The sequence below is a fragment of the Tenebrio molitor genome, chromosome 9 (genome assembly GCF_963966145.1).
Source record: "Tenebrio molitor chromosome 9, icTenMoli1.1, whole genome shotgun sequence".
Classification (NCBI taxonomy): Eukaryota; Metazoa; Arthropoda; class Insecta; order Coleoptera; family Tenebrionidae; genus Tenebrio; species Tenebrio molitor.
This window is the reverse complement of record NC_091054.1, coordinates 17,396,988-17,413,460: the sequence shown is the minus strand read 5'-3', so window position 1 is coordinate 17,413,460 and position 16,473 is coordinate 17,396,988. Positions and strand designations below refer to the sequence as shown.

The following is a 16,473-nucleotide window of genomic DNA, read 5'->3' as shown; positions in this document are numbered from 1 at the left end:
TTTTCAGTCGGCGTTACCATTTTTGAAAAATAAAGGTAAAATGTGTGATAATAGTGGTGATAACGAAGCAAACGAATTGCTGAGCACTCCTCCAGAGATAGCAAACATTGCAGAAAAAGGCAGTTGTAGGTTTGGTTCCTCAGAATTCACGTCAGAAATATGAATTAGTGTTTAACATGTTCAAGCAGCGGTGTGCGTCTAAAAGTGTTACGGAAAACGTATTCTTAGTGTTCTCCATGCTCTTCTGGAAGGCAACCGATACAAGAATTCGAAAAAAATGAAATTGATATTTTCAAATGAAAATTTGCAAGACACAGCCAGTCCCGCCAAGATTCAAGATGCCATCATTGTACCTCCTACACCGAACGGTCTGCTACCGTTGGAACAATTGCAATATAGTATCGATGTGGATTATTCATATAATAATAATAATACATACATAACAATGTTTTTAGGGTAATATAATTTGGAAACATTTTCAACAAATTGTATTACATATTTTATTCTGACAGTTCGGTAAAATAAAAATTTTATTGTACAGTTCAGTCAGTTCACTAAACAGCAACTTTGACAACGATTTTCGATGAAAAAAGTCCCTACTTTTTACACGATCGTAGATAAAATGCATTGCGTGGAAGATGAAAAAAATAACAAAATTCACATCTCAGCTACATACCAAGAAAGACGATTACCACATTGCTGTAAACCGCATAAGCTGTAGTCGACCAGTAAAACTTGCGTAATCAAATAACGACATACGATTTCGGATTCATGGATAACTTGATTACAAATTAATTTGATCGCTCTTTACAACACCGGAGATAATATCTTGAATATGTCACTCGACACCACCGCCGAGTGCCAAAAAGAGCCCAATTTACACACGAACGAGTTGAATACAACGTTTTTTTGTTCGACGAGCCCGTACTCGTAAAAAAAGTATTAAGGACTTTATTATTTGTTGAATAATAGTTATTCATTTAACGAGTTCAAGTGTAAATTGGGCTTTTTTGGCACTCGTGGGTCTTTAAAACGCTCGTTTCACTCGCGTTTTAAGCTGGGCCACTCATGCCAAAAAAAGCCCAATTTACACATGAACTCGTTAAATAAATAACTAAAGCTGACTCAAGTTGCAAAAAACCACTTTGCATTTGCAACAGCACTTTTATGGCATCAGTCAATTGAAATTACTTTAAAATTGTACTTATATGGAAAATATTCAATCCAAACTATGATTTTTTGGTCGCTTTGTGCCTTTATTTGGTTCAAAAATATGAAAAAAATGCTGTTGCAAATGGCAAGTGGTTTTTTGCAACTTGAGTCAACTATATTATGGTTACATAAATAACTATTATGCAACAAATAATAAAGTCCTTAATACTTTTTTTACGAGTAGGAAAATTTGCCGCTCAAGCGAAGCGAGTGGGCAGATCCACCGAGTAAAAAAAAAGATACTTTACTAACGAGTTGCATGAAACATTTTTTTTTCATGCCGCCGGCCGTTATCGACGGTTTTGCATGATTCACAATCCGCCGGGAACGTTAAATTCCCGGCCTAGTACTTACAAAAGAATGGGCAGGCAGCATTGATTCTTAAATGTCAACAAAGTTTGAGATAGAAGTTACTTTGGTTGAATTAATTAATATAGAATATGCCCTAACGGAGTCCGTTTCGGCTCAGGGACGTGAGGGTCGCTGGTTCGATTCCGACTGTAAAACAATTTTTTTTTCAGAAACAATATCACAAGACTTCCTGTTTTTTCGGAAAATTTTGATTTTATGACGAAAAGTTTGTTGCTTGGCAATAACCATGAGACCCATTAGGGTCGAGTTGTTTTACCTAAGGCAACAAACTTTGAGACTAATAAAATCAAAATTTGCCGAAAAAAAATGAGAAGTCGAGTTATATTTGTCTAGACAAATTCCCGATTGAACAATTCAAACAAACATTCGGAACAACATCACAAAACGGATTAAAGGTTAGTTTATATTCATTGCGGAAATTTTCCTGCAACAATTTACCTGTTGTATTCCAAATTGTTTTCACACTGTAGTCCATATCACTGCTGAAGTTGTTTCTAAAACGATTTTTTAAATCCATTTCGGAAACCGTCAAAATAATTTTCATTTTGTTCATTAATTTGTGTGACCAACAAAAACAAAAGTCTTCTCAACGTTGTCTTTCACCAGAAGGGAGATTTTTGTCGGCGGAAGACGCATTTTCTTACCATGACTAAATTTTTTTGCGATATTCGGCACATTGTTGGTCAATATCAACTGTTTTCATAACATAAGGGAATTTGTCTTTTTAAAAATGATTTAAATTTTTCGGCATGAAAAATTTTGTGGAGTACACGTCCAGAAAATGTTTTGCGAGAGTTCGTGTTGCTTCGCCGCGGCTAGGCGCCTTGGCTACGCAATACCACTCATACTCGCAAAATATCATTTTTTGGACTAGTAATCCAAATAACTACTGGTGTCCGTAAGATTATATAACAATTTTTTTCGACACTGTGAACTCGTGGGCCTTTAAAACGCTCGTTTCACTCACGTTTTAAACTGGCCCATTTCATGCCGAAAAAAGCCCAGTTTACATACGAACTCATATGCGGTATACAATCGATAATTGATAAATGTAGGATTTGCGGAACTGAACGGGAAACAATTGAACACATCATTTCTTCTTGCACCGTTTTGGCTTAAAGTGAATATAAGAAACGTCATGAATTTAGCTAAATTCAATTTATTAAAGAATACACAACCACATTATAGTTATACACCAGAAAATTGTTTGGAAAATGATAATTACAAATTATATTTTGATAGAACAGTTTTAACTGACATTCATATTAAGCATAACAGACCAGACATTATTATCTTAAATAAACAACAAAAGCAAGCATATCTTTTAGATATAGCTACTCCAAATTCACATAATATAACACAGACATATAACCCAAAAATTAATAAATATTTAGAGCTCTCCGTTGCTATGAGAAATCTTTGGTGTTTAGAAAAAATTTCGATTTTACCTGTTGTAATTTCAGCAACGGGAATAGTACCGCAATCTCTTTTTAAAAATTTAAAAATTCTGGATTTAGGTAACACATTGGTAGTTGAAATCCAAAAAGGTATATTATTATACTCATGTCACATCGTAAGGAAGTTCCTTAACATTGACACAGAACATAATAAAACACAACAAAGTCAAAATGTGGAGGCGCGACGCCGGTAATTATGCTGATTAGCACTGCACTATTATTTGATAGTAATGTGGATAATAGTGTATGTACTCCGGCAAAATTGAAAAATTTTATAATTGCGTTAAAAAATGACACGCTAGGGCACTTTTTTAAAGCAAATGAGTGCAAAAATGAACCGCTATGGAACTTTTTTTTAACGCTTCTGGACCGATTTAAAAATCACATATATTATGAACGCAAAGAATGAAAAAACTTTTTTTGACGGACGTTAAAAAAGTTAATTTTGAGATTTCCTTTTATTCGCCTCAGAAAAAAATTTAAACTGCTATAGCTTCCTTATTAAGCGACATATCGCAATGGATCTTGCACCATTGGATTCCTCTCTTCAATGTAATTCTTAATTCCATTAAGGGAGATATGAACATAACTGGCCCGAGGTTTATAAGTCAACCGAGGGGAAAAACATGAATATCTCCCGTGGTGCATACAATATCTTATTTTTTAGTGTCTATACTTAAAAGTTAAAACTTTCTTAAAAATATTTTGCAAGGAAAATTGCGTGAATTTATGGTTACTATAGTTTCGTTCTCATGAGTTTGTTGTAAACAATGGGGAGGACGAAAAAATTAGAAATATCTTAAGTTGTTTTTCATAATGTGTATCTATGACGAAAAGAAACAATACCGTATTACTAAAAAATAAAATTTTTACCTTGCTTCTTTCATTTTCGAGAAATTCCCAAAAAACTAAGAAAACATCAATTTTGTACATACCTTTCTATTTAATCTGACTCTAGGGCGGTGACTCTTTCGGCAATGGAATCCTTTCTTTTTTTAGCAAACCCCTTTTGTTTCAGTCTGATTCGCATTTTTATTATTGAATAGTTTCAAATAGTAGTTTTTGCATAAAAAATTAAAAAAACGAGGTTATAAAAATTAGTTGGCTTTGTAATTTTCTCACATGTAAATTTTCCTGGACCGGTCTGCTCTTTTTCAAGTAACTATGTAGTTACTGACAATTATTACGATTTATTGAATTGAAATTAACAAACGATTAAAATGTAAAGCTATTGCCTTAAAATAACGATTTTTTCGTAGAGCGGCATTTCGTATTTTTACAAGGGTAATGCAAAGGTAACTAGATGAAAATCAGTTTGTTCTACACAGCTGCTTTTACAACTGCAAATGCCAGACAGAATGTTAGACATATTAGGAAAAACTGTGGTTTATTATGACACAGATAGCATTCTATACATATATAGATAATGGTAAAAATAGTGTCAAAACAAACAGGATGTTTATTGGGAGATTGGATCGATGAAGGACATAGATAGCATTGTATGCTCGTATAAAGACGATGGTAAAAGTACTGTCAAAACAGGATGTTTATTGGGAGATTGGACCGATGAATTAGATAAGAATGTATGGACTATTGATTGGGTATCAACAGGTCCAAAGACTAAGGACCGGTTTCACCAACGCCAGTTAAAATTAACTGTAGGTTAAAATGCTTCGTTACCTTAGTTACCTATTGTTGTAACAATGTTTTCGTATATTTTAATCTGTAGTTAAATTTAACTCACGTTGGTGAAACCGGCCCTTATACAAGTAAAGTTGATTGTAAAATAAAAAAAAGTTGTTTGTATATCAAGGGTGCGCAATCGTACTTTGACGACCCGAGAGAAAAATTGTCGCCGAGGTGGTTTGCAGCCGAGGCAAGACAATCTCGAGATCGTCAAAGGATTTCGTAGCCAAGGTGTACACAACATTTTGTGTGCAACCGAAAATTTGTAATTATAAAATGAACAAGTAAAATTTCCTTCACTGTCAATAAATATAAAGTCGGCTTACATGTTGATATCTTGTTATAGAAACGACTTAAATAAAATAATTCGTTTTGAAAAAATTTGTAGAAATGTGGGAAGAAAATTACGATGTTTCAGTTTCGTGTACTCATCCATATTGAGGTTTGTCTCTCAATGAAACAGTCTTTCGTGGATTTTATGAATCACTCTTTAATTTTTGTCGAGAAAACAGATTACATTTCTAGTAAGACCAACAAGCTCAAAAACTACGGAGGGTTATCAAGAGACGCAGCTCTCGGCTATCTTGATTTTTCTTTTGTTGTGCCATCTATGGGTTTGTAAGTCAACTCAAAAGTTCAACTTCAATTTAACATATTATTTTAAGACTTTCCCTTGTTAATGATAGTTGAAAAAAATAAACATACTATTCACTGTCTATAGTCCTTTCTATTTCACATAAGTCCAATTTTCGCACATAAAATCTTCAGGCGTATCTTTGTCAGCGACTTTGTCATAATGTCTGCTACGGGTGTCGGAATTGTCTTCGAAAATTGTACGATCGAAAACATTTTATCGAGAAAATATTTGTCGAAGTAGAATAATATCAACAATTTAATTCATGTATAAGAAATCTCATAAGGCGCTGTGATTTTGTCACTTTGACAGCGGATAAGAGTTTGCCCTAACTTTTATCCGGCAAAAACACAAGTAACTTATACCTTTAGTTGCTATGCATCTAATACCTTTAATACCAAATAAAAAAATTAAATTTGTATTGCTCATTCATTAAATTGTCTCACCGAATTACACTCGAGGTTTCATTTAGTCAGGAAAAATATTTATTTGCAACTCAAGCTACATAATTGCTTCACAGTTAGACTCGAAAAATGGGCACGAAAAAATCAACTCCGGCCTACGGCCGTCGTGGTTTTATAGTGCCAGTTCTTCTTATGGGATTAATACAACACTAATGTCGTATATTATAAGACACTAGTGTCTTGTAAAGTCAGAATAACTTTATTTAGATCTACTTAAGATTTACATTAATATTCACATTAACAGACAAAACATTGGCGTTGTTTCCTTTTAAAAAAGAAAATATTATCGGTATTTTTTTTTGTTTCATTGGCGAAGACAGATTAACTGCAGTAGTAGATGAACTGTAGTCTCCCCATAAGTTTCGGTGGACTTTCAAAGTTGCCTTTAACATAGAGACATTTGTCTACGACGATGAAGGTACATACTTTTTACTGACATTGAAGAATTACGCCGATAGGAGCTCTTCGGTTATCACTGATGTTAGTGCTTATTCACAATGGACTTAAGACATAAGAAATACATAAGAGATGCCTAAGAATAATTTGTAAATTTGGGCAATTGGAAAATAATTTATGTGTCCATATAACTCGAATATGGTTCTTCATGCCTTTTTGTACACAACAATAATGTTCACTGAGGTCACTTCTCACAAGTTACGTAAAAGTTAATGGTATATCCACTGCATGTATCATGAATTTCTTATGCCTTATGTCAAGCTTATGTCCATTGTGAATAAGCACTTACACTCCTTTTTTTCTTTCCAATTAATAAAGTTTGCAAATTTTCGTAGGCTTCTTTCAATTTTCTCGGTAATGACTCTGAAGTCGCTTTTTCAGTTTCTGCAAGTATTTCCGCTGGGATATTCTGATTCTTACCAATATTTTCTATTTTTCAAAAATGAATGATTGCAAATTGCAAATGGGGTCGACAAAACAATCGGAAAGAAATAGCAATCGTTCCATGACTTCCTGGAATATATTAATTCATGATAAAATGACAAACGTCATTTGAAAATGTCAAATAAAAATTTTCCAAAAAAATTAAGGAAAAACGTGATTCTTTGTATGTACCTGGTTGCGGATAAAATTTTGTATTGCATTCGTTGTCTTATTAGCTTAAAACACTGAAGAAAAACGTAAACAGCTCCAGCTAACGCTCTCGTGTTTACCTTTTTCTTTCGTGTTTTATATGCTTAATCAGACACTTATACAATAAATAACTATTATTTTATCTATGGATAAGACTTTGTTTACCTTTAATTCGTTAATATTTTGTTCGTTCTGTAAAGCCTTGATGAAGACCCAAACCTTCGGCTTTTCTGCGTTGAGCTGTGGTTTGAAGCTGTTATGCCAGCCTTCTGTTACGTTATTTGTAATTGGTAAGTCTTTTTTTTAAGATTATAGAGATTCCACAACAAAATTGGAAAAATTGATTAACACCTCTTGCCGATTTTAGAATCACCTACCCAGGTGTGTTCAAAATATTCTAAAGCATTGTGTGTCTCCTCCGGTATATTTTTGCTGTAGCATAATGTCAAAATGTTTTGGCAACGAAACCTTGCGGAACGAACGTTAATGCCGACAATTGTTTTAAGGCTGAAGCAAAATCTGGATCACAGTGATATTTCCTCTTCAAACCAAGAGAAGCTACTTTTCGGTAAAGACTTTTAGCGACATGAAAGTAGCAACCCTTGTGAGTTGCTTGTGGAAAAACCTTCTTTATTGCATTGACAATGGCTTTCTCGAAATCTGTCATAAAAAATGTATTGAAACTTACGACAACAATTTCGCAAACTCGAACGTGAACTGTAAATAACTGACAGAAGAAAGTGGGCACGGTGCTGAATGTACCATCCATGTACCAAATTTTGGATTTTGAAAGACAGTGCAGCATCTTGAAGATGGTGATATAGAGACTGGAAAATATGCACTAAAAAATGCCGAATATATGCATGCAATATGCACTAAAAAGTTGCCAAAATATGTTAGTGGTATTGCTTCAATTTCATGCCTGATTCTGGCTTCTAGGTTGCAGAGTTTGTGGTTTCTCTTTGTAAATTTTATTTTTTGAATGACCCCAGAAGAAAAAGTCTATGGGACTCAAATCAGGCGACCTGGCAGGCCATTCAATAGATCCCCGACATTCTATCCAACGACCTGGAAAGATGTTATTCAGAAACAGGCGAACATCAACTCCATAATGTTGTGGAGCACCGTCTTGGTGAAACCAAACATTGCGGTTTGTCGATCTTCTTCCGGAAATAAATGTGCAATGTCAAGTACAATGTAATCATGCAATAGGTTTAGGAATCTATCTGCTGTCAAATTTCCATGTATAAAATATGGACATATCGTGTGGTGCTCAATGATACCAGCCCAGACATTAAGTTTTTGTGGATGCTGTGTAGGTATGGTGTTCAATCCAGTGGCGGCCCTGGGCTAGAGCGAGATGAGCAGCCGCTCTAGACGCCAGGTGGCAAGGGGGGCCAAAATCCGATTTTTGAAAATTTTTGTATTTTATTACCAGAAACTAAATTATAATTGATTCGAGGTTGCAAAAGACAATCTCACTCCACCCTGATTAAGTGCTAGGGCCGCTGCTGGTTCTATCATCAATGAGGACTTTCACTGGACCAGTAGCGAGAGTTGCGTCTGTTTACAAACCCATTTAGACAAAACGTGGTTTCACCTGAAAATAAAATGTGCTTTAGGCAATTTGGATTATCATTACCAGGCATGAAATTGAAGAAATACCACCTAACTGACTCCAAAATTCGTTGCGTAATTTTTGTGATAGATTAGGTTATTGTCAAGCTACAGGGTGTCTTCAGTTTGAACATTTAATTTGAGTTAAGTTTTATTTGAGTACATAAAGTAAAGTAAAGGGAAAAAAATCAAATCATTTAAAAATAAAAAGGAGGAATAAAAATCAGCAAAAAAGTTACTTGGTTGTCACTTAAAAAAGAAAAAAAAAATTACGTTTTCATGGAAATGCGTTGACACACAAAAACCACGAGTAGGCTAAGAAATGGAGAATAATTAGTAAAAAAACTTTTGTTAAAGACATTTTGTTATAAAGTTCATATTTACGGAAATAAACCACCCATTCCATACTTCTGACTAACCCTGTATAATAATAATAACTAATTACTTCAATTTCGCCTTCAGCAGTCAGCTAGCAAAACCACTCCAGAGACAAAGTCCTAGCCCGATTTCTTAAATGAATACGTCTTCGACTAGTGCTCCGCATATATTGTTTTTCATCCATTTTATCTAATTAACCAATTGGTATTGTATCAAAGCTTTCTAGGATAACTCTCTTGTCATAAACGAAACCATTTTTTTTTTAATTTCTATTTTATTATTAAACTCTTTAGTTTTAGTAACTCTGGTAATTCGATGACATTGTTTACCGATTTTATTGATTTTTCTAAATTTTCTAAAATATCATGTTGGTAGAATATCTGAATTAACTTTTTGGACGTTTTAGATTAGGGTGTCCAGAAAGTTCTGAGCGTTTTTTAGAAAAATAGATAAAAATAAATAAATATCTATTACTTAAAAAATTAAACAACAATTAAAATAAATATTCGCCGTTGTTGTCAATGACTTCCAATCATCTTTGTCCCAAAAGCTCAATTCCACGGCGATAGAAGATGGACTCTTTCGTCCCGAACGATTCTTATCTTTAAGACCTTCTTCCCCATTCAGAAAATTCGCAAACCATCGCCGCTGAATGTCCACATTTAAACTCATATAACATTAAATTACGATTTCGTTCTTTTTCCATGGACACAATCAATTACCAGAATGTAACCAATTGAAAATTATTGAACTGAGAAACGTCGAATTGTTTATGAACAAGTGTAAGTACTTCATATTGTAATGATCTGAACATTACTGTTTATCCGCCATTTTGAAAACAAAATAAACAACCCCTGAAATGTAAACAAACCCCAAAAGTAAACAAATAAAAAAATAAACAAATAAAAAAAAAACAAATAAAAACTAAACAAAAATGTGGCCAAGTGGTGATCGTGGAAAAGTGTTAGGACCTACGTTGTGTTTTTTTTTTTGACAAGACTTCAAAGGCGGATCAGATTCTTGGTACAAACGGTAAGGATTCCAATTCGGGGAGTGTCGATAGAAATGAAACAACTAGGTGTGGAGGACGCCTAATTTTTATTTCATTTAATTATTTGATCTGCAATAACTTTGAATTTTTGAAGCGAGCAACGCAAGATGGCAACAAAACAAAATAAAATATATACACAAATAAACAGCATTAAACGATGCAACACAAAATACATAATTTACCAAAATCGAAATAGCAAACGATGAATTTTTAAAGAAATAAAGACAAACAAGAAATTAGACACAATGCTAAATCTCACGTTGCGCTCGCATGCGCCAAACGAACCGACAAAGTGGATTTTTGAATTAAGGTGAATGAACGAATTTTTCCCGACAAAATACAAAAATAAACAAATTATAAAACGCGGTTATTGCAAAACGGGACCGATAAAACCCCCGTAAACGGTATCCCAAAGGCGGAATCTTTTCAAACTTCCTAACAAATTTTTCTTAACCTTTAATTACAATAAAATATTTCATTTCGGTACAGTTGAGATACGGGGACGCGCGGTTTCGTCACGAGCCGTTTAAGTGGGGAGACAACAACTACAGAGTACATGTGTGGCCATTCCTACAACCTTTAACGCTGCGACACCCCCGCGCCCTATTTCTACATCCGCATCCCGCGCCCTATTTCTACATCCGCATGCCGGTCGGAAGGGAGATGACGGGACACACAACTTCCATGTGTGGACGTGAATCTCACGCGTAGGTTCGGAGGGGACGAGGCACACAACTTCCATGTGTGGACGTGAATCTCACGCGTAGGTTCGGAGGGGACGGGACAAAAAGAAAAGAAATTACGCTGAGCGAACGAAACTACAACGTGCAGTGATCTATATAGTCCCAATCACCAATCAATGCCTATCGAAGTGCGGAACATTTATTACAACCCGTGACGAAACGAACGCTGATGTCACTCTAAACTGCTTTTCCAATTACATGACACAAACTTTTCTTCCGATACGAACAAATTACGATTTTAACAAATTTGTGAATTTAGCATGTCAGAATTTAATATTTACAATGTTTTTCTACATGCAAAACATACCTATCACCACAAAACACAGTCCTGGCTCGAACAAAGATTAGTGGAACACGTGAGACAAAAAGGGAAAAAGTGGCGCCAAATGGGACAGCGTCAATATATCACTGATTTGCACCAAATCTCACGGGAAAACACTTCGTCTGTTAATTTGCGAATGAAAAACGTTTAATTCAACAGCGAATGGCAGTGGGAATTAGGGAAAAAAAACGATTTTTTTTTCTTTAACAGAACACTCTGCACGCACAAAACACGTCTTGCCTCCACCGAGGGTGGAAAGAAAAGAGCACGCTTTCTCCTCCCACCATCCCTTAAGTCACTTCTTGACCATGGCCTACTGGATTCCATTTTTGGTAAACAAACCAAGGTCTACTTGGTAGCCGTGAAGTGGAATTTTGAATCTGGGCACTACAATATTTTAAAAAACTTGCAAAAATTACCAATTGATTTTACATTTATTTGATATCGTGAAACAGAATACCATAAAAACGCTCAGAACTTTCTGGACACCCTAATACTTTTGTGTATTTTTTTAAATTTTACCTGTATTAGTTTTATAACAATAATTCTTTGGACCTGTGGATATCCAGTCAATAATACATACATTCTTATCTAATTTATCGGTCCAATCTCCCAATAAACATCCTGTTTTGACAGTACATTGACCATTGTCTTTATACGAGTATATAATGCAATCTGTGTCATTCATCGATCCAATCTACTAATAAACATTGTGTTTGTTTTGACTATACAGACTGATTCACATAACTTTCCGACCCTGACGAAGTTTAAATGCAGCCAGTAATACGTTTTTCATTCATAACTTGACTTTTGTATGGTCTGGACATCCCTCACAAAAATCTCAATTATAAAAATTTAAAAATGGCAGTAATTGATTGTTTTTTAAGAAACTAACACTCACTATATTTTATATCAATATCATATCGACACGAGGCGTTAGCCGAGTGATGCATAACAGGCTGAGTACCTGAAAAGTGACAGATATTGAACGTTTTTCGTGTTCGTTCGGTTACACAAAGTCTTGAAAAACATTAATTAATTGTAAATTTTGAAGCTCTCTTTGACAGATGTCAAGTTAGGTATATAGACGGGAAAGTTTATATCGGGTGTGTCAAAAGGTCGGACACCAAAGAAGGTATACAATTTAGAGTAATCATGGAACATGAAGAATTTTTTTTTTTTGCTTTTGGCCTTTCCTTAACGCGCAAGAGCTTTTGGAAGTTACAACTAAACTACCTGTAAAACTAAATGATCCTGTTATTGATGTGGAAACCTAATTGTATGCGTCAACTCTCAAAGGTGCCCTCAACAGATATCCAAAAATTCCTTTCACGAACACGTTCGAAATCCCTTTCTTCGTCAGTGTTAAATATGATGAAATTTGGTGTGGGAGAGTAGTTTTCAAACGCGGCAACATTGCTAACATTTCACAGCAGCGAGAAAAAAAATCACTTTGATAAAATAAATGTCAATTTAATTGCGACAGTTTTCAAATTATTTTCAAAATGAGTTTTACCGCAGATAAATATTGTAATATGATGATTGTAATATGTATGTATTTAGCTGTTGGTGCGGTATAAAATGACGCGGCATTTAGCTGCACAGACATACACCATGCGTTTTCGTAACGGAAGACATCTCAGTATTGTAAGGGTCCGAATAGGTTCGATAAATTGCTATTAAAACGACATAAAGAAAACAATTCGTTTTAAAAAAAATTGTAGAAATATCGGAAGGAAATTACGATGTTTCAGTTCCGTGTACTCATTAAGAGTTAAAAAATATTGTAAATAAACGGCAGTATGAAAAATGTTACAGTGACTTTGAGACTGGTGTAACAAGAAAAATGTGAAAACCGTGTCGGATAATGTTGTATTGGCTTACCTATTTACTGGAATTTATTTATTGTGGAAGGTAAATGTTAAGTTCTGTTATGATAAATTGTATCATCTGCTCCTTTTTAGGTTATTTTAATCGTGGGAATATCAGAGGCCGTGCGAAGAGACAAATTAACCAAAATGTCTGTTGATGACATTCCGGATTCAGGATATGTTACTAGTTACGAGATATGTCTCTTTTTGATCGGTGAAAAATTAACCTAGTTTACACGTGTCTGTTGTAGATAGATCGATAATGGGGATCTTTCTTACCGATTCCTACTCCTTGAGGTGGCCCCATTTGAAACTGGCGGGAATTTCAAACCGGATGTAAATTCTGTATACAAAATCTGGCATAAATCAAACTTTAACTGTAAGCAATCCAGATTTTCTAAGATTACACCGCAAATATGCAGATAGATATGTTGTAATTGTGATAATAATTTATAAATATTAAAATGACTTTTACTTTTCCGGCCTTCGTAAAGGCAACGGCTGCGAAATTCAATTTTGCGGCCTGCTCTACGTACGCGAAGTGCTCATGTCAGATTATTTATTGAAAAAAATACGATTAAGTAGCGATAACCTTAATTATTATCTGTGGCATTGCATTTACAGTAGAAAAAAGTTGTATCCTATTACACCACAAAAGTTACTAAAATCACTAGATTTAGTAGTGTATATTGGAAAAGGCCCAGATGGGATGACTTTAGTATCGTGGATTAAAGGTCAACCTTTGGTTTGGGACGTTACTGTTGTAGATACACTTGCAGACAGGATTCCTGTATTACCGACGGAGCGAGCTACACGTGGTAAAAAGCGAGCTAAGAGAGTGAAGTAGAAAAGGAGATAAAGGTATAGAAAAATAAGAGAGATCAACGACAAAGGAGAGGAGAGTTTAGCGAAGCAAGGTAGGAAGAGGCTGAGCGGTGTGGGGAGGCAGAAAACACCCCAAAGAAGAGAAGTGTTAAACAAACGGAAAACAGCGACATCAAGGAGGTAAAGAGCAAGCCTATGAGCGAGGGAAGCAGAAACCGTTCTTTTAGCCAAGGAAGGGGGAGGCGTCCCAGGAAGACAAAAAAAAAAGGAAAAGAACGGGAAAAGGAAAGACAGGAAGACAAGAAGAAGAGGAGGAGGAAGAAAAGGTATTTGGGACAAGTAAAAAAACCGCAAGGTCACCGGAAGTGGAGAAGAAATCAGGCAGGAAAATGGAAAAGATATTGAAAAAGCTGGAGGAAGTGAAAAGGGAAATTACAGAGGAAATAAAGGAGCTGAGAAAAGTGAATCAAGAAGTCAAGAGAGAAATAGAACAACTATGGGAAGAATTTAAGAATAAAGAAAAGAAATGGGAGGAGGAGAAAAACAGCATGTCTGAGAGAGTAGCACAGCTGGAAACGAAAATGGAGAATGAAGAAAGAAGAAGAAGAAAAAATAACATAGTGATAACGGGATGGAGAAGTGAGGGAAGTAGCAAGCAGCAGAGCAAAGAGGAAGTAGAAAAATTTATAAAAGAAAACATAGGGGAAGCGAAAGTTAAAGATTGCTACAACATAAACAAGGACCAAATACTAGTGGAAATAGAAGAGTGGAGTGGGAAAGAAAAGGTAATGAAGCAGAAAGGAAAATTGAGAGGAAATAAAGCAACAGAGAAAATATTTATTGACAACGACCTCACAAGGAAGGAAAGGGAAATACAGAAAAAAATACGAGCCATCGCCAGAGAAGAGAAAAGACAAGAGAAAGATCTAAAAGTTGGGTACATGAAAATAACCATAGAGGGGGTGCAGATGAGATGGAATGAAGAAAAGGGGAGACTGGAGGTTTTTCAGTAGAGGTAGGAAGAGGGGATGGAGGAAAGGGAGACAACGGAAATGGACAAAGGATAAAGAAAAAGGTAGATGGACAAAAAAAAGGGAAAACGGAAGGAAAGCACAAAGGGGAACAAGAGAAACAAGGTACGAAAGAGAGGAAAGGAGCATAAGTATTATATTGGAACGTAGCGGGATTAAGAAAAAGAGGGGATAAATGTTGGGACTATGTACGACAATTCGAGGTAGTGGGACTGGTGGAGACTTGGGTGGAGGAACAGAGCTGGGAAAAAGTAGAAAGGACGCTACCGAAAGAATACAAATGGGAAGGACAATGGGCAAAAAGAGAAAGAAAAAGAGGAAGAGCTGCAGGGGGAATAATAACATGGGTGAAGTTGGGAATTGAAGAGAAACGAAAAGAAAAGGGGGTAGAAGAAGGATACATGGAAAGAAACGTTCATATAGATAACGAATGGTGGAAAATAGTAACAGTATATAGCAAGGAGATGGGGAAAACAACAAGACGGGTCGAGAACACAATGAAGATGGACAGGGAAGAATGCATGCTGTTAGGGGGTGATTTTAACGGAAGAATTGGAGAGAGAGGAGCCAGAAACTGGGAAGAAGAGAAAGGGGATGGGAAAAGAAAAACGAAAGAAAAAGTGGAAAATGCAAAGGGGAAGGGCTGATAGAGTGGATAGAAGAAAATGGATGGGAAGTGCTGAACGGGAATAAACGAGGGGATGAGGAAGGGGAAGTGACATACGTAGGCAGCGGGGGGAAACAGTCATAGACTACGCAATAGTAAATGAGGCAGCATGGGAGAGAGTGAAAGAGTTCAAAGTGGGAGAAAGAGTGGACTCCGACCATCTCCCTCTAGAAATTACCATAGAGGGAACGAACCAAGAAGAAAGGGAAAGGGGAGGAACGAGAGAGGAGGAGAAGAAGGTGATAGTAAAAGTGTGGAGTGAACAGGGAGTGAGAGAGTACAGGAGGAGACTGGAGGAAGCAACATTCAAGGAGCAGGAAATAGAGAAGATGGTGACAGAGCTAAAGGAAGTGATCGAGAAAGCGACGAAGAAAAAGGAGGTGATAGTAAGGGGAGCGAAAGGGGCAGGAAAGAAAAATGGATGGTGGGACAGAGAATGTCAGCAAGCAAAGAGGGAAGTGGTAAAGGCGCTGAGAGGATGGAGGAGGAACGAAATTGACAGAAGCAGATTCCTAGAAGCGAAAAGAAGATACAGAGAGAGATGTAGAGAGAAGAAGAAGCAGAGGAGGGAAAGGGAGGAGAAAGAGATAAAAGAAATAAGAACAGAGAGGGAGGTGTGGAAATACATAAACAGAGAGAGGAAGAAAAAGGAACCAGTGAGCGAGAAAATAACAATACAAGAATGGGAAGAGTACTTCATGGAACTGCTGGAAGGGAGGAAAGAAGAAGGAAAGCTGGGAACACAAAGGAAAGAGAAGCAGACGGTGATGGAGGAAACAGAAATCACAGCGGAAGAGGTGGAAAGACACATAAGACACTTGAAAAAGAGAAAGGCACCGGGATGGGACGGGGTGCAAAATGAAGCGTGGATGTATGGGACTGAAAGAATGGTAGAGAGAATGGTTGAACTGATGAATGGGGTATGGAGAGGAGAGGGATTCCCGGCGGACTGGAGAGAAGGCGTAATCTGCCCAATTTTTAAAAAAGGCGAGAAAAATAGAGCGGAAAACTACCGAGGAATAACTCTCCTGAACACGGGGTATAAGTTGTATGC

At 36.1% G+C, this 16,473-nt stretch overlaps 1 protein-coding gene across 1 annotated transcript; it reads left to right on the top strand.

The window, feature by feature from the left end:
- Positions 1-14,110: 14,110 nt before the first annotated feature.
- LOC138138620 (uncharacterized protein PF3D7_1120000-like) lies at positions 14,111-14,734 on the top strand. The gene has a single exon (XM_069058608.1). It carries the CDS (start codon positions 14,111-14,113, stop codon positions 14,732-14,734), a length of 624 nt encoding a protein of 207 aa, XP_068914709.1.
- Positions 14,735-16,473: the final 1,739 nt, after the last annotated feature.

Coding starts and splice junctions, on each gene's coding strand:
- LOC138138620 (XM_069058608.1), top strand. CDS start 14,111: ATGGAAAAGATATTGAAAAAGCTGGAGGAAGTGAAAAGGGAAATTACA.